This window comes from Streptopelia decaocto (assembly GCF_964273445.1).
Source record: "Streptopelia decaocto genome assembly, chromosome: 1".
Taxonomy (NCBI): domain Eukaryota; kingdom Metazoa; phylum Chordata; class Aves; order Columbiformes; family Columbidae; genus Streptopelia; species Streptopelia decaocto.
This window is the reverse complement of record NC_138663.1, coordinates 93,731,260-93,755,984: the sequence shown is the minus strand read 5'-3', so window position 1 is coordinate 93,755,984 and position 24,725 is coordinate 93,731,260. Positions and strand designations below refer to the sequence as shown.

Below are 24,725 nucleotides of genomic sequence, written 5' to 3'. Positions count from 1 at the left end.
CTTGAAGCTTGAATATGAAAGAAAAGGCTGCAAGTCTAACATGGGGAAACGAAATGTGTATTTGTATGGTTTGATAGTTCCTAATTAGTTTTGTAATATTTATACATGCAATGCCCAAAAGCATTGCCAGATCCCTTTCTGTAAATATAAATGGATGCATAAATGATATTTTCCCTTTGATAAAAGAACAACGTATGCAAAATAAACAGAAATGTTCCCATCTAGACGGCCGGCTGATTGAAAAGTGAGGGTTCATTTTAAAGCGTAGATTTGCCGGTCTCTCCTCGCTCAGGGCCACGAAAGAGAACCTGCATCTGGGAAAGGCCGCCTTCTGGCAAAACCAGCGCTTGAGAACCCATACATTTTTCACAGAATAGTCTTCCCTTAATAAAAGCTAATCAAACAAAACCCAGCTTTCCCAACAGACGTCTTGAAAATTGCACTGTGTCTTCCAATCAACTGGTTTTATAATCCATAGCTCTACAACATAAAATGGTTAGCTTGCTAATCAAGTGCTTCATGTAAGAGCAGACGTTGTGCTAACATGCACCCAGGACGTGTGTACACTTGCAGATACAATTTTAACACTCAGTGCTAATATAAGAAACAATATTTTCAGCCTAGATAAGCCACTGTATTTGCTAGAGAATAGCAATCAGCGTGGTTATACTGCCATCAAGTGGACTGCCATCCTACACACTGCTGAATTTTACATGTCTTCCAGAAGCAATACATAATGGTATTTCAGGGCTGTACTAAAAATTTTGCAGGTTCTTAACACCATACTAAAAAACGTCTGCAGTCTCCAGCTGATAAATCATGCATTTCCAGATTACTGGCACAGATTCAACTGTAAACACTCCCAGGATCTCGGAAAACCTTCAGCTGCCATAAAAACATTGGAAAAATCTGTTTGTATGCTCTTCAGGTATATGACCATGTCATATCTAAAATCCCAAATTACATCAGATGTCTGGTAGCCCTACTAGTAGTAAAAGTAGCTTGAGATCCTTTTAAAATGATAGTGAGAGTGGGGTTCCAAGGATCCTAGTCCTTGCGATGACACCAAAAGATTTTTCAGTGTCTTCAAGCTGACAGAAAAATCATCAGAAATTCCCTATGAACTGCTAGCCAAAAGTTCAGTTATGGTCCAAAGGTTTAGCTCTGCTGAGTATGCTCTACTTCACACAAGTTCTAGCAAATAAAAGGCAGACTCAGTTTTTTTTCTGGCATCCCAGAGCAAAGTTTATCAGAGCTTCTGTCTTTCTAGCCAAATCCCACTGAGTAAAAACACGCAGCTCACTGAGACATGCTGGTTCTCTTAGCCTGAAAAGTTTGCTTAAAACACTGTCTTCATTTTTCACAATTGTTTCAAGAAGCAAAGGAGCTTTATGCTTTTTACAATATTTATTTCTCACATAAGATAAACTAAATATCTTTTGAGTTTTTAAAGGGAAAGAATCAACTCTTCCATTCACAAAGCTGTTTTCTATACAGATTAGGGAAACATGAAATATATTTGCTAGCACTTTTTTACCACAATGCTCTTACTTAAAAAAAAAAAAAAAAAAAAAAAAAAAATCATTTAAAAGTGGAGCTACGGACAATACTCCCCTCTAGGGGCAGAAACGGAATATGCAACAGTCAATTCAGCAGTGTATCATCTGTAAAACACATTAGTAAAATAAAACAAATACAGCCTACCAAATCAAAGACAATGAGAATTATTAAGTTGTTCCCTGCAGAGAATACTGCTGCCTATGAAATATGTCTAAAGAGCATGTTGTGTTCCTATATTCATGCAGAAGGGTTTTAATACTGCACATATATAGAAACTAATTTATTAGATTTCCCCATCAACTTCTGACCTAGACAACATATCATCAAATGCAACATGCAAAGAATACATTTTTCTTTATAAGTAAACATATCTATCATGAAAACGTAGGTACTGACAAGTGCTAAAGCTGGACGTTTGCTCAGCTGATCACACTCAGTGTATTTGGAAGTCAAATAAGAAGGAAGGTCAGTATCAGCTCAGCTGCTTTCCTCCTCTTCATTCAAGCAGCCAGATGCGAGGTTGCAAAAGCAATTCAGGCATCTCTGTCAATGACAGAGGGTCCCATCCTCCCCGCATGGATTACTCCTACGTACAGTCTGGGAAGCTAGCAATCCCTCCTTGGAAACGAGGGGAATGCAGAGCTAACAGAGGGTTTTAGCAGGGCGTGTTGCGGTAAGACAAGAGGTAAAAGAGTGGAGATTCAGGCTAAAAATGAGGAAGAATTTTTTTACAATGACGATGGTGAAACACTGGCCCAGGTTTCCCAGAGAGGTGGTAGATGCCCCATCCCTGGAGACATTCCAGATCAGGCTGGACAGGGCTCTGAGCAACCTGATCTAGTTGAAGATGTCCCTGCAGATGGCAAGGGGGTTGGACTAGATGACCTTTTTAGGTCCCTTCCAACCCAAACTATTCTATGATTTTATGATCCCCAGATCCTGAGAACTGAGTAAGCCTGATGGGAGCTAGAGGAGATGCAGCTCAAGCCCCAGCTAAGACCCAGTACCTTCAACCAATGCACCACCACTGCTGGGACAAACAGCTCTCCCCTCAAAAAGCCCAGTGCTGCCTATCTTCTCATGGAAAGCCATGCTAGGTATTGCTGTTGGGCTGTTACCTCCATCGAGACATGCAAAGGCAGCTGAAGGGGCTGGCTGCATGTCACAGCCACCTCCGCACAGGTTGGGATGGGATCCTCAAGCCACCTCATGGCAGAGCATCGCTAATGCTGCTGAAATGCTCATCACAAAAAACTGCCATCCCTAAAGTAGCCCAGCTCCATGCACATTACAAAAACAGTCTCCTGACTTGTGTTTAAACAGAATGGCATAGACACTCTTTTATTTTTAAAATTACTTGCAATAGTGGAAGGCAAGCTATTTAAAAAGCTTGGCGCTCCATTTCTTATCGCATTCACCATGGTTAGTGGGAACTTATTTCCATACACATGCACACCCACACACAATACTGTACCAAAAAAAAAAAGTTATGTTGCATGTTTTTTAGGTTACAAAAGCATTCTGTGTCTTTTTGTAGCCTACAAAAACATCAATCACAAAGAGCCTCCTCCCTGTGAAAACCAGGGGAAAAGGGACTGAGTGGGATGATGAGAAAGTCTGTCTCAAACCCAGATTTTTCTCCAGCTGCATGTGCTGAGCAGGGCACTGTCTTTTCCTCAATTTATCTATAACATGTGGCACCCAATTTGACAATACTCTGTCATGGTCGCAGGAGAGGCACCTCCACAGAGTAACTCAGATTCAGCAGCAAGCTCACCCAGATCTTGCTCTGCTACCTCAGGTGGCTCAGTTCATTGCCTCGGGAATCGGCGCTTCGCTGCATTTCTTTAACACTGCAAAACCCAGTGTTTGCACAGAAATAGCATGCCAGCTGCGAATCCGCCACACGACACGTAATGTTTTGCTCCAGGCAGACTGCGAGCCTGAGCTGGACTGTACTTACACAGGTAATTTACACAGATAATTGGGAATTGCGTCTGCAGCAGTCTCTGGAATGGTACTAGTGTAGTCCTAGCAGCAGTGAGACTGATTTGAAGGTCAGCATTACAAATACTTTTTGTGAAAATAAGTTTCTCTGAGAGTTATTCTGACTTCTATTCATTTCAGTGTGTATGTGTATCCTCACATTGTTTCAGTTTATTATTGCAGAGATCACTGACTTGGGGCTAGTAAGAACAGCAATACATGTAGTAGAAGACAAAATGAGGGGTTTTCTTCCTTCTTTTAAACATGACCTTTGTCACGTCTAAGTCTAGTGCAACTACACCTGTGATGGTCTAAAGCTGTAAGGACTTACATAAGGATACCCTACTTCTCCTAAATCTCTTTTCCTTTCAGAAGAAGGGATTTAAGACTAGGCTAAAAATAAATAAATAAACAGAACAGGTCAAAAACACCTGAAATGAAACCTGGGAAGGTCCAGGTGCTTGCACATGAAAACGTAATACCCTTGAGCCCCAACAAGTCTTACCCACTCAGACTTAGGGGGGAGCTCGGGGCTCACCCTCCCAATGCTCAGCAGCGGGTGGCTCTTGGCTCAGCCCCGCTGCAGGATAGGGTGCTGGTGAGTGCTCAGCTCCCCCCTTCCCTTCATTGGGGGCTGCCTGTAGAAAACCTAGACATCTCAGCACCTAACTTCAGACACTTGAATACTTTTCTGGGTCTCGGGCACCGCACTGGTCTTGTATGTGATAAGCTCAGAATAACACTTTGTTGCTCAGTAGGTTTTTCCTTTCATCTCTTTTCAAGTGTTGCCCATACAACTACACTCCCAGAGAAAACCCTGTTGAAGACAGACAGCAGTCTTAATTACTAGAGGCTAATTACTTTCAATGAGAAAATTGCCATACACCGATGTGGGATTTGTCCTGAGAAGAATTTCAGACAATCCTATAACATCACCAATATTGTACCTTATTTCTACGTTATGCAATGATGAAGCTTGACAGCATCCTCTAATCAGATGAGGAGCATGACCCTGGAAATCTGAGACATCAATCTGCTTCTCTGCCAATATAATGTGCCAGCTTGTTTTCAGGGAAGTACTTGCTAAAGCAGCTTCACAGTGCTGCTAGCTTATTTCACTTATCTTTATGTCAATTTGCCTTTTAGTACTATTCTCAAAACCAAAGAAAATAATAGTAAAAGCTCCAAGGGTTTAAGTTGGACTGTCCTAGAACAAGATCTCAGTTTTTGGCCTTGGAGACAGTTCTCTTGCAATCAGCACTGCAGTTGCAAACACAAACAGTCAGAAAGAACAGATCTTCATAAAAAAGCTGGACTGAATCATCAAATCTGTTGAGAATATGCCTTCCATTTAATCAAAGGAAATATTTAAACATTAGCTGTATTCAGAAGCTACAAACTAACTGGTACTTGTAGGCAGCGATTATGTTTTCCATTTTTCTTGATATTCACATAAATATGTGTGATAGATTGGTTGCCTGGCTCTATTAGGAGTGGTGGAAGTGGTGCATTTGCATTGCGGTGTATTTGCAGAGCTAGTTGGGAAACAGCACCAGAATAAATTGATCCTGGTTATTACCTCATGGTATAGAGCAGAGTGCCATCATCCTCCAGGCGCAGAAGTTTGTTTGGTGTTGTCATGTTGTGAGCAATAGACTTCTTGCCATTGTGGAAAAAAGTGTCTGGGGTCCAAATCTTGCTGGCGAGCAGATTGTTAAGAGGGAGACGTTGCATAGGTCCTTTGAATCGCAGCCTTTCATCCTTCCAGCTTTGTCGGAAAAAAACATCAATGGTGTATTCCTGGCACAAAGAAACAGTCAAGGTATTGCAGGAGCTGAATAGAAGCAATGGTTCCAAAAAAGACTTTAACAAAGTAAATACAATGAAGTTGGGAGCCATGTGCTTAGACTTACCATTTCTGTGTCTGACACAGGACCAAAACTGGTAACATAGATGTCTGTTTTCACCTGAGTTATTCTCTCTGTAATAAATATAGGTTCTGCATTAGTAATTGTTTTAAGATGCAAATACTTGCTTGTGATGCATTCCTCTATTAGCAATTTCTGAATCACTCAAAAATCCCCAAAAGCTTGAAATAAAGAAGATGTTTGAGGAGGAATTCCATCCCTGATCAAATGCAGTTGTCAACCTTTGGGAGCCGAGGCTCTCTTCTTATAATCAGTGAACTGAAACAGGCCTTTCAAAGATGCAGTTCCTCTGACTGACAGGTTTTGATCATAGATCACAGAATGGTTGGGATTGGAAAGGACCTTAAAGATCATCTAAGTTCAACCCCCTGCCATGGGCAGAGATACCTGATTGCCATGCCCCTGGGTTCCAGCCCCCCTGACATGGGTAGGGACTAGACCAGACCTGTCCAACCTGGCCTTGAACACTTCCAGTGATGGGGCATCTACAACTCTGGGCAACCTGTTCCAGTGTCTTGCCACCCTCAAAGAATTTCTTTCTAATATCTGGTCTAAATCTACCCTTTTGCAGTTTAAAATTCCTATCCCTCATCATATCACTACATTCCATGATAAAGAATCCCTCTTCATCATTCCTGTAGGCCTCCTTTAGGTACTGGAAGGCTGCAATAAGGTCTCCCCAGAGCCTCCTCTTCTCCAGGCTGAACAACCCAAACTCTCTCAGCCTGTCCTCACAGTGGAGGTACTCCAGCCCCCTGCTCATCTTCGTGGTCTTCCTCTGGTCCTGCTTGAGCAGGTCCATGTCTTTCTTATGTTGGGGGCCTCTGAGCTGAACACAATTCTCACATGAGCAAAGAGAAAGAATCACCTCCCTCGACCTGCTGGCCACACTTCTTTTGATGCAGCCCAGGATGCGACTGGCTTTCTGGGCTGTGAGTGTACGTTGCCAGGTCATATTCGGTATTTACTATAGGATATCATGAAGTGTATATCGGAAGGACCTATTCCCCTCTGCTGGTATGGTTGATTTACCCAGTTTCAGACATCTATATTATAGATGTCCAAAGTTAGGTGAAATTAATTCTACCCTCAAGACTCTAAGTCTTTCTGGCATCTTTTCAAACCCAGGACTAATTAAATTTAAGGGCAGAAATATCAGAAGTTCGTTACATAAGATATAAGCATTGAGCCCTATTTTCAAGCATCTCTGTGTAAAGTGAGAGGAGAAGGAGAGAAAGGGATGAAAGCAATGTGTTGGTCTCATAAGAGGAAGGGGTGGGGGTAGACAGATTAAAAAAGGGCCAGGAAGAAACATAACAGATGGTTTACACATGGGTAGAAGATGAGAGAAATCTGGGGAACAGAGAGCTGAAGGAGGGCTCAACAAGGTTAGGATGGCAAGCAACTATTCACGTTATGGTTTTAAAATAGCTGCTGTAGAGGTTATCAAAATGACGTATCAATACAGATTTGCTGTAGCTGTCTAAAAAGTGATGGCTTGGGGATCTGCTTTTAAGAGAGATTTTTGTCACTGGCATAATTTTATATATGCTGACCAGTGAGGGAACCCTGCAGCAACCTATAGTTGTACCAGAAAAGAAAGAAACCCAGACTATATTCAATTACAGAAAAAGCGCATCATGCATGCTCTCCTAATGCAACCTCGGATGACCTCAGTCACTGAAAGATGATTTTCAGTGACCTTTGTACTGGGGCCTGTTTACCAGGAGACAAGTTTATTTTCTAGGCTTAATTTAGCTAATGAACACTCAACTCCCTCATCAAGGCCCGTGCAAAGAGCAGGCACCTATTCAGGAGGGCACCATGTAGATGATGGTCCTGCATAGCAGGGGACCGGCCACAGCTACCGCATTATCCTACCTCCCAGTCCCGGGCGCAGTCGGTTGTCGTAGCCGTCCAGCAGACCATCCAAGATCCTGGTAAATATAGTGATGTTATCATTGGCGTCCTCTTTTCCCGGTGCTGTTGGCGTTTGTGAGAAGCTATTTTATGCAAATGAAAATAAACACGTTAAAAGTCGTGCCAGTCTCAAGCAGCTTCAGTCTCAACAGAACTTTGTGATGGAGCCTCCCAGTCTCGGCCCTCTCCGGCCGCTCCATCTGAGTGGCATGGGGAGACGCGGCCATTTCATCACTTCCATATGCAATCATAAATAGCTGTCCCTGGAGGAGAAGGAGGACCCAAGGAAGGACCCATGCCATGGAGGCACAGCCCTGGGGTGCTGGATCCGGGGATGCTTGAGCCCACTGACCCTCTTGCCATAATGCACAGGGAGATCCCAGCCCCCTGCATTGCCCAGCCCCACCACATCCCTGGCACTGGCATGTTGCCGTCCCCTGCAGGGCACAAGGTCAGCTCATGGGGCCAGCAAAAGCTTTTACTGTTTTTTCCCCAGGTTAGCCCTCCAGTCTCCAGGAACTGCATCAGCTGGCTGGAGAGCTGCAGGAGCAGCATGGGTTTGCCTGGGGACACTCCTTCAAGTCAGCCTGAAGGAACACTTTAATCCTTACATGCCAAACAGCTTCTAATTTCCACAGTTTATGTAATTTATTCCCAGAACAACAGATAAACTCTAATCTCATTCAAGGATAACAAACTCCAATTGCATTCAAAAATCTCAGATCACTGGGGTATCTGAAAAAGCATACTGCAGTACAGAAAACACAGTTTTTCATTCCTCCTCTCTCTTTTGCATCAATTAGTCCTCCCTTGTAGTATGCAAATAACAGCAATGTGTAGTGAGCCTCATTCCATATCTTTTGGGCCAGATTTGGTTTTAGTTTGAACTGTTTTTTATTGCATCATTTTATCCATGGCTCAGACCTAGGAAGCTGCCCACAGCACAACTATAACTTGCATTTTTAAGTCCATTTGATTTTCATTTAACGATACTTAGGAGAATCCCCTTCCGACTAATGCCTTTGCTTACCTAAAGAATAGACACGTAAGTTTATCCATAAGCGTGGTTCACCTGCAGCAAGCAGCGAGCACCCCTTAAGACAGCAAGTTTGGTCACACTCAGAGCTTATTCAAGTTTCAGTCTCTGCTGAAATCGCCAAGTGTTCCAGCTGCGACAGGGCACATTGCCCCACTAGGAACCGTACCCTGCCGCATGCATCCTGCCAGCAGACAGGAACCACTTACACTCTAACAACCTGAACTTGATGTGAGCCAGTCACCTCGAGACAAAAAAATTTAAAAATCCATGTTTATTTACTACCAGTCCCCAGGGAAATAAATCAGTAAATAGAGAACCTCGAAGCATCCCTCTGAAGAGCTTGCCTTGCAGAATGCTTGTAACATATGTGTTAGGCTTAACTAACAGAACAGAATTTATACAAAGAAAGACAAAGGACCTCAAACTGGTTTTACCTGCACAAGGTTTATACTAATGGGATCTCAATGACACCCATAAAATAGGTCTGGAAGTTTAAACGACCTGAGACCTGGCTCAGGGTGAGCTGCTGGTGGCCACATAGCCCCTCACAGACATGGGGACCCCCAGTTCTGCACCACTTCGCTTTACAGCTTGTGTGTTTGTACTGGAAAATGAAAGAATGACAAAGCCTCTCAGGAAAGGGGAGTGAGGCTGGGCAGTGGCAGCATTCCCAGGAATGCCAAAGCACATGCAAAGCACATGCAAATCCCCAGCCAAGGAGGGTCCTCGCAGGACAAGGGCTGCTGGCACTGCTGTGACCCTCAACAAGCTCAACACGGGAGAGCCCAAGGCCACCAAGGATGCAGGTAAAGGCATTGCCGCAAACCTTGCTCATTTTTTAGGCCATCCCATCTCTCCGTGGTCAAAAGACCAAATTAATTCTGTTTCCTATGGTGTAACCACAACCTCTAGTGAGCAAATGAGGCAGACAATATCACAGACATGTTTGATTATAAAAAAATACAGTTAATCCAGCAGATGCAAACTGATTACAGAAACACTAGACATCTTTGCATGCCAGACCACTCAAGACAAAATGCAGTGTACTTTTTTGTCAATCACAATCAAAGGGATTCACCACATAAAAGTGAATACTGACAAGCAGCAGCTTAGCAAATACAAACAAGAGAAACAGAAGTTACAGAGGTTCTTCATATGCAGCAATCGTAACTAATGCTTTGGTAATAATCCTAGAATACTATTTTAAAATGTTCTCATTTATTTTAGCTTCTTTTTTTTCGTAAGAAAGAGATACGCATCATGCTGTTTGTCTGCTTCACGTATCAATGCAGGAACCCATTCTCATTTTCCAATGCATCTAACAAAGAAGCAGAGAGATCAAACTTCATTTCATTTCTGTAAGTTCCATGAGAAGCGGTGACTAGACAAGGGGAGAGTGATCTAAATTAGTGCCTCATTAAGTAAAGATGTGAGGTCAGCAGTCATCTATTCCCCCTGGCTCACTGACTGGGCCAGTCAGCATGCATGTAGCCCAGGAGCAGCCTCAGCAAAACCAGCCCACCTCCTTTCTGCTAATTAAGAGATACAGAGGAGACTTGCAGGGTGATTAGGAAAGATCCTGGGAGAAAAGGATCGCAGTGGTAACACGTAGGTGTTGCGATGGGAACAAGGGATGCCAAATGCGGATTTTTGCAAAGGTACGGTGCTGGGGGCACAGGATACAAAGCTTCACTAGCTTCACTGCTCTTGAAAAACCTTGTTATTTTTAGTGCTTATGGCTGAATTCAAAGCCAATTGAACTCAGAGGGAAGATTTCTGTTGAACTATTTTTGTGGGGATGGGACAAAATATACTTAGTTCTCTTAACTGCTCCTCTGAATCTAAGAAGAGTAATTGATGCTGCTTCCTTCTATCTCAGCTATGTACATCTTTCACAAGAACAGTATACACACCTCACATACTGAAATACGTTTATAAATCTCCACAAGAAAAGCTAACTAATAGATGAAAAAGATGGAGAAACAACTAGGATGAAGACTCACAAAAAGTCTGTATTTCATCTGCAAACCTGCAATCCAATTTAGATTTAGCTGATCCCCTCACCTGAAAAGGAATTCACCTGATGCTGAATTTCGAAGAAATGTCAGTATCATGTGAAGTTGCATTTGTAGATGGATTACTGTTTGCCATTGATGCAAATCAAATGATACTTTTTCTTTTCAGAAAAGTCAGCAATTAATTCATATTTTTGTGATTGCTGGTGAAATAGCAACTTAGGTTTTGGAGTAAGCGCTGGGATTGTCTTATATGACATGAGACCATTAAACTGTCCTTGCAAAGTTCCGTGCATGTGTTAGATACTATAGCTCTATGAGTAGTAGAGAAAACAGGTGATATCTTAAATTATTTCCACACAGCTAAAGATCAGGTTTTATCAACATATTAGCAGGTAAGCACATTATTGCCTCTCTGCAATCAAAAATGTTTTCATAGCAGACATTTCCAGTTATGTTATCCATAAACCTAGAAAAGAACCTTAGGAAAATGCTAAGAAAATTCGAAGATAATTACATCTAAAGCTCATTATTGAACATAAACTAAGCCAACCAGGAATACTTCTCATCACATTTATTTAATATTGCAATTCCAGGGTGACTGAAAAAATCAGAAGCCACAGAAAAGGCCCATCAGTGTAAAATGTAATAACTCTCTTCAGAGTCTCAGCCACCTCTTCCAAGGACTTCATCATTTACCATTTTAAACATCACCGTCTTTTTTGCCATCTAGCAAAAATCATGACAGGTATTATTCATAGCTTAGATTTAATAAGAGGAAAACGTATGGTAGATATTTCATGATTTCCCAAAAACTTTTTTTTTTTTTTTTAAAAAAGAGAAACTGGAAAAATAACTGAGGAGTATTTTGCAACTGAAAGTTGTATTTTTTTCTCTTTCTCTCTTAAGAGTAGAGTTTCCCATAGCTTGCTTTAACAGGATTGAAATTACATCAGACAAATTAACAGTTTGTGGAAAAGACAGTAGAGAACATACTTGCACACTTTTGGATAGTGTCAGCTGGCCAGACACAAATGATCTACTTTTCTTAGTTTCTTACCATGTCTTTCTTACAGATTCTCGAGATACAAAAATGACGATCTTTTGAGAATTTGTGCGATGAAGATTCAACTCATTAGGATAGGGGAGAGAACTGACTGAAAATAATGAAACTTTAATGATCTTGGCAGATCCTTATAAAATAATTTAATTATTTTATTTAGCAAAAGCAGTGTTTTACTACCATCTGAATGAGCAATTTTTGAGCAGTACAAAGAAAACCTGTTTATCATAGGGCAACGTCTTATCATCTCACTCCCTTGCACCTTAATGCCCCTTTCAATATCCTGAATGTCTCCCGGCCATTAAACACCCCCCAGTGCTCTCAGGTCCCCAAGTTACCAACCTGCAGCTTCACTGGGAGTCAACGTGTGCCAGGGCTGACCCTGCACCAAGCACGTGCTGGGTGCCCTGCAGGTACACACCTGCTGTTTGACCAGCCAGCAAGGGCAGGTGAAACAGAAAAGCTGAAGCCATAGCTTTCTGTTCGGCAGAGGGACTGACTGATGTCTGCCTGCCTCCTCCACACAGTTCTAGCTACCCACTTAGTTTCCCAATGATTAAATTGCCTAATGGGTTCAAAAAGCTATCTGGAGACATGGAGAAGGAAAGGAAAACAGATTTTTTTTTTTTTTAAATGGCTAAGCATGACTGCATAAACATATGATAACACTTACAACATTAGTCTTAAAAATAGGAGGAAGAACTCGCTAGCATCTGCAAGTACTTGGAAAGGGATAACCCAGCAGAACTAACTGCTTAGGCTTGAAGAGACTAACTTGAAAGAAATGCCACAGCCTGAAGGAGAAGTATGCTTAGCCTAAATAGCAGGATTATGGTCTTAGTGATAAGGGCTGTGAGCTAGTGGAAATGCTTGTGAAACTACAGGCATGACATGGACTGAATTCTTACAGTGTACAGAGAGGTCCTGCATTGGCTACATTTAATTGGGATCTTCTATTTTCCGTGTATCTACTGTTACAAATATTATTAGCAGATGGCAAGTAAACTGTGGTTACACCAACAACATGCGTCCCCATTGTTTTTGGCTCTCAGACAGATTTCTGAAATTGCATATCTAAAATGCAAACACAGAGGGACTGAGCATCACCAGCATGTCCCTAGAGACATCCCCATGGACAGTCTGGGGCTTGCAAAAAAGATTCAGGATGCAGTAATGTTGGCCGGCATGGGGCCAACCATGTGCTGCCTCCTCTCATGGAGAACTCAGTGCAGGCAGTCACCCATCATAGAATCATTTTGGTTGGAAGAGACCTTTAAGATCATGAAGTCCAACCATAACCTAACTCTGGCACTAAACCATGACCCTAAGAACTTCATTTTAAACACTTCCAAGGATGGTGGCTCAACCACTTCCCTGGGCAGCCTGTTCCAACACTTCACAACTCTCCCTGTGAAGAAATTTTTCCAAAGATCCAATCTAAACCTCCCCTGGTGCAACTTGAGGCCATTTCCTCTCATCCTATCACTTGCTACTTAGGAGAAGAGACCAACCCCCTCCATGTTACAACCTCCTTTCAGGTAGATGCAGAGAGTGATAAGGTCTCCCCTCAGCCTCCTTTTCTCCAGGCTGAACAGCCCCAGTTCCCTCAGCCACTCCTCATCAGACTTGTGCTCCAGACTCTTCATGCTGACCCTTGCAGGGCTGCAACTGTGTGAGGTCTCCAAGTGCCAGAAAGTGCAAGATGCTGGGCAGTGCCACAGCACCTGTGCAGTCTGGCAGGACAGAACCCTGTGTACACTGATTTCCTCCCTGTGGGACGCTCACAGAGTTGCTGTTGGGGGCATCAGTCTGAAGGGAGCAAAATCTGAATTATTGTGAATTTCCACTCGCCCATTGCCAGATCACCCACTTTCTGCTTTGGTTTTGTCAGCCTTGCATTCATGAAACCACAACTGATTTCAGTGCAATCATTCACATAAAACAAATGGGACGAATCAGCCTCTTGTCTCAGCTACCAACACTCTTCATGGTTATATTTGACTTTCAATTACTCTCTAGCTCTGTTATAAATGTTTACTCTCAAGACAATTGTAAACTGTCTTGAAATACTTCAGTATTATACCTTAACTCATTAGAGCATTATACAACTCAAGGCTGAATTCAAGCAAGCTTGAGAAAGCTGTGACTTGTGCTGGACCATTTCTGAAGACGCAGACTCATAAAACTGTCACACCAACAATGGTGGGGAGGCTTTGCATCCTCTTCTTGTTTCATCTATATCATTGAATTTTAATTCAATGGTTTTTCTCTAAATAACTTCTACCAGCTATGCCTACAGTCCTCTACCACCTATTGATGTGGATAACTCTCGATAGTCACTTCACATTTATGTTAAACATTAATCACAAAGTTTTGCTGAGATTTCTGAAGTAGCCTAGGAGACTGAGATACATAATTCCTGTTTATTTTATCAGGCATTGTGCATCAAAATCCCGCATGGTGGCTTTGGCTATGTCAGCAAAAACTGCATTTATTATTTATGTAATTATGATTTATATTTATATTATATGGAATTACTATGGAGAAGCATCGATAAATCTCTGCCTTCATCTGTAATGTCCTACTGTATTTTGCTTTTTAATTTGTGCTCATTTGACCAATCACTTTTATCTAGCAGATGGCAAAATACACTGCAACGTAACAGTGCAGTCCAAACATGGATGAAGCTAATAAAGGAGAACCTGGTAGCAACAGCAAGTATTAGCAGTATTAGATTCTTGCAGTTAATATACTAGCCTACATGTAAATTGTACCGCTCTGTCCTGAAGAGTCAGTCCCAAAGCACTTAGCAAATTACACTCTGAAACTGCTTCTGCCTTTGAAACAAACGCTGGAGCATCCTCTGTCTTTTGAGCCAGGTCAAAATTCAGCCCTAAGGCAGCATGTGAATGGTGCAGTGAATTGGAGCTGCTTATTTCTGCAGGCCTAGACTAAAATTACTAGATCAGAAATGGGAGGGGAAGGGAGGAGGTTACGTGATGATCTCATTTTAGTGCACAGAAGCTTTTTGAGTTACTCGCAGAAAACAAGTGTCCTAGTTTCCCATAACTGGCCTGTTCTGATTATCTGCCAGGTTACAGGTCACACCGATTCCTATCTGGGACTTAAGATTCAGTGTTTGCTTTGGAGTCGAAAGGGCAAGTTAAACCCCCTCTTTCTTTCACAGCCTCGCCTATCTATTCTTCTGTTAGAGGAGTAGCACAGCTAAAAGACCCCACACCAAACAGGTCATTCTCAACTATTGCAATATGCTGCCTTCTGCAGGGATGATGGACAATCAGGAAGGACTTAAGGTTGTAGTCCTCAAGATCTTCTCAATGTAGTAATACTTTGTCAAATTACAACCATGTCAAAACAAGTTTAAAACCAGTCTCACACTACATAAGCCCTCTTCATTTCTATCACAAACTCCAGGGAGAGTTTTTCCTTAGACCACAGTGAAAGCAGGACCAAGTTTCTCCAAGGTGAACAAATCAGCATTGAGCTCTTTGCACCCTTTGTAGTGTGCAGTCCTACAACCACTCATACAAGCCCCTGTGGTCACAGGTGTCTACCTGCCTACACAGGACACACTGGAGACAAGGCTAAGTTCTGCTTACAGCACAGACAGCCATCACTCCAAGTCTGGTCTTTCTCCTAGTTCCAATCTGGCAAAAATCCCCTTGGTTGAAATCAGAACCTGATTTGCATCTCCGTTTTGTATCTTCTTATAGCAAGGAATTGATGGGTGTGCTTGTGAATCAGCACGTTGGGAGGATTCATTTTTTTTTCTGGTGAAATAATAAATAATTGTTCTCCTCCACAAAGAATCAACCTACGTTTCCAAAGCACTTGCGAAATGCTTTTTCTAGACTTCATTGCATAGCCAGATTTTTGAAAGTGTTTAAGATCTATGGCTTTAGGAAAAAATATATAAATAGGGGTTTTCTGGTTTTATTTTGTTTTCGTTTTTTCTAAGACATATAGTAGGGTTATTTCTTCAATACAGTTTCCAGAATGTCACTATCAGGAAAGCATCCAATGCAAAAATAAGGAAACAGGATTGCTTGTTATATGCTTCAGGGCAACACAATTTCTAATTATTCTAGCAAGTTTCAAACTCAGTCATCCCTCTGAGCAGTCACGATCTTAGCTTACTCACTAGGCAAGCCTGTACCAGCTAGCAGCATGCACCCAGTCCTGCTGTTGCAGTCTTGCCACACTGCCTGTAGCCTGCACCTGCCAGGTGAGAGGGAAGGTACAAGCCCCTCTCATCACAGCCACGAGGGCAGGGAGCACCGCGGTCCCTGGCTCTGCTGTGCCCAGGCCAGAGCACTCAGCATCTGGCTTGGTCTGAGCTCCCCGTGCCTCACATGCCTTCCTGCAGTAGCATCACAGGCATAAAGAACCAATACAAGACAATTAATTTGAGCAGGAAAGCAAATCACTCTCTTCCTCCTGACACCAGCACGTTAAGACAAAATGCAAAGCCCGCTTGTTTTGTTTAGCTGCTCCACACCACACGGAGCCAAGGTTTTTAATTTCCTTAAAAAACTCACAGCAAAAATTCAAACGCAATTGGCAACTCACCCAAAGTGGCTTGCTAAACTCATGGAAATGCAGAAGAGGAAGAAGTTTTTGATCATGATAAAGCCAGAGAGCATTCCATTGTCCATTCCAGAGGAGAGGAGGAACGCAGGTGGTTGCTTTGGTAAAGGTGCGGCTGCTCACTTTGCTCTTACGCTGCAACAATACAAAAAAAAGATAAATTATTACATGGACGAACAGCAGGATAGCAGAGTTCAGCTAACGCTGCACCTTCTGCCGTGTTTTTTACAAACTTATCTAGGCTTATGTAAACATCAGCTGTTTATGTAAAATTGTATATCTTCAAGGACATGTTTTACCTTCTGCTGACAGCAAACTGCAAAACGGGAAAAATTCTTAGTGGCCCAGTTTTCCCTTATATTCGTCTGTCATACAAGTAACTAAAGATACAGTCACCGTTTTCCAAATGCCAACTTCGACCCTTTTACCTATTTCAACAACTTCCACATGCCTGCAAGCCCAGGGCTGTGTGCAGCCTCCGCATCCCTTCCTTCCATTGCAATTTTTTTCCCATTAAATACCCGTCTTCCCTTTCCAAAATCCCAGTCGAAATGCCAAGAAACACCTACTGCTTCTTGGAATTCAGGCTGCTGATGCACAGCTTAGCAAAAAGAGGGTGGGATGGTGGGGGGTGGGTAAAAAGTGACCTTCCTCGCAAAGGCACATAAACCTCACGCTAGCACGAAGAATGACAGTATGTGTAGCTGCTCCAGTGACTGCTGCTTTTCGGATACCTGCCTCAGCGACCAGATCACCAATTTCAGCATTGGGCACTAATATTATGCTCTGAGCACTATTAAAAAACAAACACACACACGCAAAACAAGCAAACAAACAAACAAAAACCACAAACCCAGAAAACCCAAAACCAGCACAAAAACATAAACAACTTCCAAAAACACATCCAGAGGGGAGCTGCCCGGATTTTCCACCTGAACCCTGTGCCCCCACACTACACCGCTCAGCAACTTACTCTCCCCACCCCGCCAGTGCAGCGAGGCGAAAAGCCCAAACCAAAAGCTGCCCCCCAGGAGTCCCCCCGCCCGGCCTGCGCTGCCCCGCGACGGGTCCCGCTCGCTCCGCGCCGCTCCGCACAGGACACTGCGGGGCTGCTGCTCCGTTCCGCATACGCGCAGCCCCCTCCTGCCCGCACCTGCCCGGCGACCGCCGCCCGTTCCCCTCCGCCGCCCGCGCACTGCGCTCCGCACCGCTCCGCAGAGGATGCCACCTGCTCGCCCGCGTCTCCTCCCTTCCTCCCGCCGCTCCCCTCCCAAACCACTGCGGCGACCCCGGGTTTGCCCCCAGCCCGCCCGCTCGCCCGCCTGCCAAAGTTTCCCGCGGCCATGTGCGCGGCGCTGGGCGCAGAGGCGGCCGCCCGGGGGCTGCGGGTAGGGCTGCCCGCCGGACCTCCGCTTGCCCGGCCGGGCGCAGGAGCCCAGCGCTTACCAGCCGCTGGAGGGGGGACGAGGACGAGGGGGCGGTGTTTGTCCGAAAGTTGCGGAGCGGCACCTGGAGCGGAGCGGGAGCGGCGGTGCTGCCTCCCCGCCGCTGGCAGGCGCGGCCTCGCCGCAGCGCCGCGCCCGCGCCGCCCCCGCGCCGAGCCCGCGGCCGGGAGCGCGGGTGGGTGCGCGGGGCCCGCCCGCCCCTCGGGGACCTCAGCGCGGAGTCCCCGGTGGGGGCCGCGCCGGACTCCTCCGGAGCCCCGGGAGGGTCCCGCGTGCCCCGGGATCCAGGGAGCAGCCACCACCCGACCATTCCCGGGGCAGGGTCCTGGCAAGCCCGACCGGCACCGACCCTCGGCCGGGAGGTCCCCTGCTGCAGCACAGCCAGGCAGGTGTAGTGTAACCGTGGGACAGGGCCATCCTAACGGTATATAGGCCGTATATCCGGTATATAGTCTCCTTACACTCCCATACATAAGCATACATATATATGCACACCCATACATACGTCGATCTATATCTATATTGCCCTTCTGTAGGCAATGGACCTGATCTAAACCTTTGTAACTCTCAAATGCTGAAGTGGGGATTTGTACCCTCAATATTAACTCTCTTTGTACATCTCCATTATTAGACATCCACGGTTTGTATCAGTATTAAAAATTTCAAGAGAACTGCAATAACTTCGAGGTTTTCCAGTGACTGTGTGTAGTGATATTTCAGAAAAAGGTATGCACTTCTTCCCAGCCTCAGTATAGGGAGCATTACACTTGCTATGTGTCCAGGTCACATATATTATACACTACTTGCAGGTGTGGAAGGATTGGTGCATTTTGAACTACCCAAAAGACGAAATGAATGTTGTGTAGTCACAGTTTCCACAGAATCCTTGCGTTTTCTCTGAGATGCATGCAACATTTTGTAACATAGGTGTTACATGTGCTAAATACGATTTAAATATATATTGCTGTTACCATACTTGAAATAATACTCCGAATTCAGTTATTAAATTAACAGATCTAATAAGGTAATGTCTGCCTTTGAGGCAACATTATGGATCAATGAAGCATTTGTCTTTTTCTATATTAAAAAAAAAAAAAAAAGCCCTATGAAATTAATCCCTCCACTGAAATCAATAGTGATTCTGTAGGTCTTTGCTATAGAGGGTGCTGCTATATGTGAGACTAGCTCACGGTCTGCATGATTTGAAGACTGGTCCTTATGAATTTAATTTTTCTTTTATCTTTTTCTTTTTTGTTATATGTGGTGTTTAGCTGTGTTCAGGTTTTCCAGCAATGATTTATGATCTTAACTGCAGAGCCAATGACATACGTTGTTACTTAGTGACTTCAATAAATATGAAGTTGTGAATGAATGTTGCTATCAGAATAGCTTTCCCGGTGCTTAAAAATATCCAAGCAAAGTAGTATGAAGCGCCAGTAGTTTCTCATTATAATGTTCTTGCCTAGAGGTGTTTAAACCAGATTTTTTACAGTGCTTTGATTTCTAGTATGAACTATTTGTATCTCCGCATAGGTGATGTTGTAAAAATACGTGATCTTTAAATAATTATACAAAAGAGAGCCCTAGAAATGTTGGCCTAGACTTCCCGTGCGAGCGGGTGAGAGCTCCGGCGAGCAGAACCCAGCCTTGATTCCTCTGACTCGCTGCGTCTCCGCCAAGCCGTCGTGCTGCAGATCCACATTGCGAAAGCAGAGGAAGCAATTAACACTCGGGGAAGCGAAAACAGCAAGAAAATGCTACAGAAAAGCCTAAAGAAAAAATATTTTTTGTTTTAAAAAGCACCTCACTCGGCAAACCGGCAAGCTGACAAATACCGCACTCACGCGTGAAAAACGCCGCTCTGGCCCTCGCGGCGCCGGGTTCTCTCGCCCTGTCACCGTGGTCCCGGGTGGGCGACCTGGGCGAAAAGGCCGCAGTTTTGCTGCGCCGCCGCCAGGGGGCAGCGCAGCCCCACGCAAGGGCAGCGCGCGGCGTGGGCAGCGCGTGGCGGAGCGGGCGGTGGCGCCATCGGGCCGCGGCAGCTCCCGGAGGTCGTGAGGCCGGTGACTGTGGGGGTGCCGGGCAGGAGCCAGGGGTGTGGGGTCATTTGCCCGGTAGAGCGGCCGAGGAAGCTGCCGCTTGCTGTGCGCGCCTCGGACACCGCGAAATTAAAGCGGCCGGGAAGGAAAAGCGTCTTGGGGTCCGCTGGTGGCGGTGACACCCGCGGGGAAGCGCGTCTGGTGGCTCCTAACAGCAGCAGCGGGTTGTTTTTGTTTTGTTTTGATTTGTCCTGTAGCTTTGTCTGTACGGTCGCAGAGCCTTACAGATCTGGTTCTGTTTGCCAGCCAATTGTAGCTAATGATGCAATCTATCAGAAACGTGTTGTTTGTAATGCAAGGTATTAACTCCCGGGCAAAGGTGCTTTCTTGAGAGCTTGTCAGGCATTAATTGCGTAGGTTTTCAGACTGGATCCCTGCAGGATGGTGGCTTTGACCCGTGGCAGCAGAGTTATTACAAGCAATAGAGAGATCTTTGCTTTGAATGCAACGGTGTAGTACATATCCTCTGCTGTGTGTTTTTTCAGGCACTCCCTTGTGATTCACACTTACCCTATTTGTATTCTTAGCCTCCTTGTTCGGTTTTACAGGATATGTTGAAGTTAGTGTGTGAAACAATGGCTTTTTATTGTGGTCAAGGAAACGTCTCATTTGGCTGGTTTTAGTTCTCTGTGCTGATGTTTAGTAAAAGCCAACACAGCCTACCAGAAGCCATACCATACTGTGATTTTCTTCAACATTTGGGAGAAGTTTTGCGTGGTCCCTCACTGACTCCTCCCCACTTCATTAAGTAATGTTGCTTATTTGCAGAGATAAATGCATTTGAGCTAGATCGCCCTCTACACAGGACTGAAACAGTAACACAGGCAAATTGGGCTGCGACTTTTACCATGGCACGTGTGAGTACTTGCACTCTTGGGAGCTCACTGTGAAATGCACACCAAATATTCACACTGTGACATGCCATGTTGGAAAATAGCCTGTTTATCCAGCAGCCAAAGGCATCTCTGTCATGGATCAAGCTGTTTCTTCTCCCAAGAGGCTCATGAAGTTGCGTCGAGGTGTGACATGCTGTGGGTATTGACCCAAGCAGTGGCTCTTCAGAGGCATTCTCTTCTGCCTAAGCATTTCACTTCTGGCATCTCGGTGGAGAGGATGGCCTGTTTTCTTGAAATCTTCTGCCTATGGCCTCCTAGCTAATATTCCACAGAAGGCAGTGCTTGGGACAGTGATTTTGGTGATACAAATCCTTTTCCAATAGAGAGCAGTCTGAATTCATCAATCATTGCATGAATCCCTAACCGTCCGCTAACATCAACTAGACCACTCTCAACAGAGAGATTGGAGCTGAACGAAGGGTGAAAGTCTTGTTTTCACTCCCTTCTCTTTCAGTATTTGTGGAGAGGCTTCTACTCCGCCCTGGTGAGACACACCTGGACTGCTGGGTCCAGCTTTGGTCTCCCCGCAAAGAGACGCGTGGACATATTGGAGAAAGTCCAGCAAAAGGCCAAGGACTGGAGCATCTCTTCTATAAGGAGAGGCTGACAGAGCTGGGACTGTTCGACCTGGAGAAGAGAAGGCTTAGGAGGATCTTGTCAATGTGTATAAATACCTGATGGGGGGAAATGAAGAAGAGGAAGCCAGGCTCTGCTCAGTGCTACCCACTGACATGACAAGGGACAGTGAGCAGAGCACAAATTAAAAAAACCCAAGGCATTCCACCTGAACACCAGAAAGCACATTTTTACTTTGAGAGTGGTCAAAATAGGAACAGGTTGCCCAGAGATGTTGTGAAGTCTCCATCTGCGGAGATACTCAAAACATGAAGGGGAATGATCCCGGGAAACTGCTGTAGCTGACCCTGCTTGAGGAGGAGGTGGAACTGGCTGATCTCCAGAGATCCCCTCCAACCTCAGCCATTCTGTCATCCTCTAAGCCAAGGTGTCAAACTCATTTTCACCGGGGACCACATCAAGACTGTGTAAATGTAACTAGTTAAGCTTAACTGTTAAGCTCCTAAATTTACGTTTGGCCCTCTGAAGTCAACTGCGAGGCTGATGTGTCCCTGGGTGAAAATGAGCTTGACACCTCTGCTCTAAGCTATGAAAATAGCGTCATGCTGTGAAACTCTGTATTACTTTTCCCAAACTGATTCACAACTGTATCTGGTAATAAAATGATACACATAACCTTGCTGATGTGAGATGTGTTAGAGTCTGATAGACTTTGAAGCATTTAGTGTATTTCTGAATGATACAGAGTAATACTAAAAGCCTTTTATTTTCCTCATGCATGCCCACTCTACAATGTCATGGACACCCACAAAACATGACCAGTGGCCTGCATTTCACTTGTCTGACAGGCCACGCTGCAGACAGAGCTGCTTTTATGACCTGATGCTTTGGTGGTTTGTTTTGTGCATCTCAGGGGCAATAGAATGCTACTAAACAGAGCTTTGTGAAAGCTGGCTGGGGGCACAGTAACATTGGGAATGATTGTTTGGAGATAGAGTTGGTCCTTTGTTGTGTGACACAGAATAGATCAGTGGTGCCACTGAGGGAGAGACACAGGTGACCACCTGTTCTGTCCCAGCAGAATTCCAGCTGGTTGTGAAAAGAGACATCTTTAGCAAGTGACACTGATGCTTTGGCGTGCTATTTGTTGTGATTCTCAAATCTGTAGGTTCAAAGGTCTAAAAACTTCATCTGAAGCTAATCCTGAGCAGGTTGCTTTCTGCACACATTCAGTTTAGAAATGAATGAAAGGCTACATTTTCTGTCTGACAGTCCATCCTATCTGTTATGGGCAACCTATGCTGCTGTCCATTTCCACACACTAGACTAACAGCTGAGCGAAGGTTAAGGGTATGCCTGAACAATGCTGTCATGGAATTATGCCATAAGCTGCACAGTGTTTCTGGAAACCACTCTAGGCGCCTTACAGAGGTCCCTACTTGGAGGTGAAAGTCTTGGGAGCCGGCAGCCCTATTTCTCTAAAGTGGCAGGAAATTCAAATGAGTTTGGATCCGTATTAGACACTTTGCCATGTTAGACCAGGGAAATGATATCTAAAGATATCTCCCCCACTCAAAGGATTGGAGAACATTTCCAACATTTTTCAGTAAGGTTATAAATCCTTGGATTAGAGCATTAAAGCAAAGATTGTGTGTTACTTACAATGATGTCCCTGTCTGCACCCACATAAAAAGGCTCCAACTTTTTTCCCAAATCCACCTTGTCTGACTCCTTACAATTCCCTTCGGCCTTATAGGTCCTATCCCCCCTACAGGTAAATCCAGCTGGGCCAGATTTGCCTAGTTTAAGTTCCACCTATGTGGCTGAGATGAGTGTCACTGTTTAAAGTCCAGTGCTGGTCAGTGAGGAGCGCAGGGCTGGGGCCAACAGTGGGGTTCAGGCCTGGCATGGCTCTTGCAGTGCATCTGCAGGGAAATGTTGTGCACAGGTGGGTTTCGACAGTTGGCTCATATCAGTCCAGTTTGCCAGTGAGATAACCATTTTCTCCTCTGTACTGGAAAAAGAGAGATTTTCCTTTACACCAGCAAATAGCAATGCAAAGTCAGAGAGTGGGTTCAAATCTGCTCATGGATGTTTTTCCCAAGCAAGAATTCAGCTTTTATGCACATTCTTGACAAGTTCAGGTGTGAAATCTTCTCCCTGTTCCTGCAGAACCTACCCAACTCTGCCCTTGAGATACAAGCCATGAAATCCAAGGGTATTTGCAGCACGTGCCACGTCATTAACTGCTAGTTCATGGTCTTGCGTTTGGGAGACAGGAGGGGCATCACACAGTCCACAAATTTCCATAGCATGATACACCATGACTTTCTGGTTTGCTTTCCTCTGGCTTTGTGAGAATACAGGCTGTTTTTTCTGGGTATTCATGAACCTTGCAGCAAGTCACTTCCTCCATGAGTGTTATGTCCCATGAACAAGTGACTGCTGTTGTCTCACCTTGCATCTGTCCCTGGTTTCTCTTCTTGTTGGGAGATCAAGTTTTTTTTAGCAGAGATAAGATTGTGGACTAGACAGATTTGCAATGCAAGTAGAAGTTTTTTGAAATAAGGGTGCTGCCCAAACAAAGTTTGTAACCTGAATGTCTCTTAGATTTGACATCCTGGGCCAAGTTAACAAACTGATTTCAGGTACTTATACAGACACAGTGAATATAGATGTGAAGTTCACATTTTGCCTACCTCTGAGCTGGACTGTTTACAGGGTCCCTGCTTTGTAACCATAGATATTGTGCTAATAGTATGGGAATGACAATGCAAATAGATGTACTTAAGCTTCCTAGCTGGCCTACTGAGAAGCAGGTGTAACCAACAGCCAAAGTTAGACATGGATGGAACAAACTGACGTGCATTTTGCTTACTCAGCAGTAGCAGTTATTGCACCCTGACATTCACAGACAATTGCCCGAGGACCTTTCAGTTCTCCAGAATTAATTTAACTTTTAAACAGGAAATATGCAAACTATACTTCTGTATAGAAATAAATAATAATGTGAAGGACAAAAAAGTGTTATCTGAAGATGTAAGATACCTATAACTAATGTCTTCAAGTAGATTATTCAGTATTAAAGACTGGTGATACATGCTTATATCTAAAATGTTAGTTTTCTATGTAAACTTAGATTCTTTTTGTTGTGCACAGGTGAGCATCAACTCAGAAAACCTCTGAACTTTATGATACTATGACATATGAAATATCTTGGGTTAATTTCTTCAAAAAAGCTAGTTTTTCTCATTAGTATTTTAGCTAGCTAGAGTAGCAGATATAGCTAGACTTAGGGTCATTAGGGTAGCATTGTATATGATATTTAAGGCCCCAGTCTTCCTGTCTGGTGATTCAGATGCATATTTTCTAGAAGTATGAGACTGGATGGTGTACTCCTTTTGAGGACAGAGCACATCTTTAACTAGACAGTTGAGCAAAAAAACCCCAACTTACTCAATATTCTGAAGCATCTAAGTAAGAAAGCATTTTGCAGAGAATAACCGCAATGATTCAGTTTCATACGTATGATTCATAAAGATTAATCAGGCTTAAACTAGAGCATACAAGTGCTGCATCAATATTCAAGG

General features: G+C 44.1%; 1 protein-coding gene across 1 annotated transcript in view; it reads right to left on the bottom strand.

The window, feature by feature from the left end:
* The window catches only part of GABRA5 (gamma-aminobutyric acid type A receptor subunit alpha5), a gene marked incomplete at both ends in the record, with an annotated part of 55,691 nt that extends 39,504 nt beyond the window's left edge, over window positions 1-16,187 (bottom strand). Inside the window, 4 exons of the mRNA XM_082043436.1 lie at window positions 5,126-5,346; window positions 5,460-5,527; window positions 7,356-7,477; window positions 16,102-16,187. Coding sequence (XP_081899562.1) covers window positions 5,126-5,346; window positions 5,460-5,527; window positions 7,356-7,477; window positions 16,102-16,187 — 497 coding nt within the window. The remainder of the gene's footprint in view (window positions 1-5,125; window positions 5,347-5,459; window positions 5,528-7,355; window positions 7,478-16,101) is intronic.
* Window positions 16,188-24,725: the final 8,538 nt, after the last annotated feature.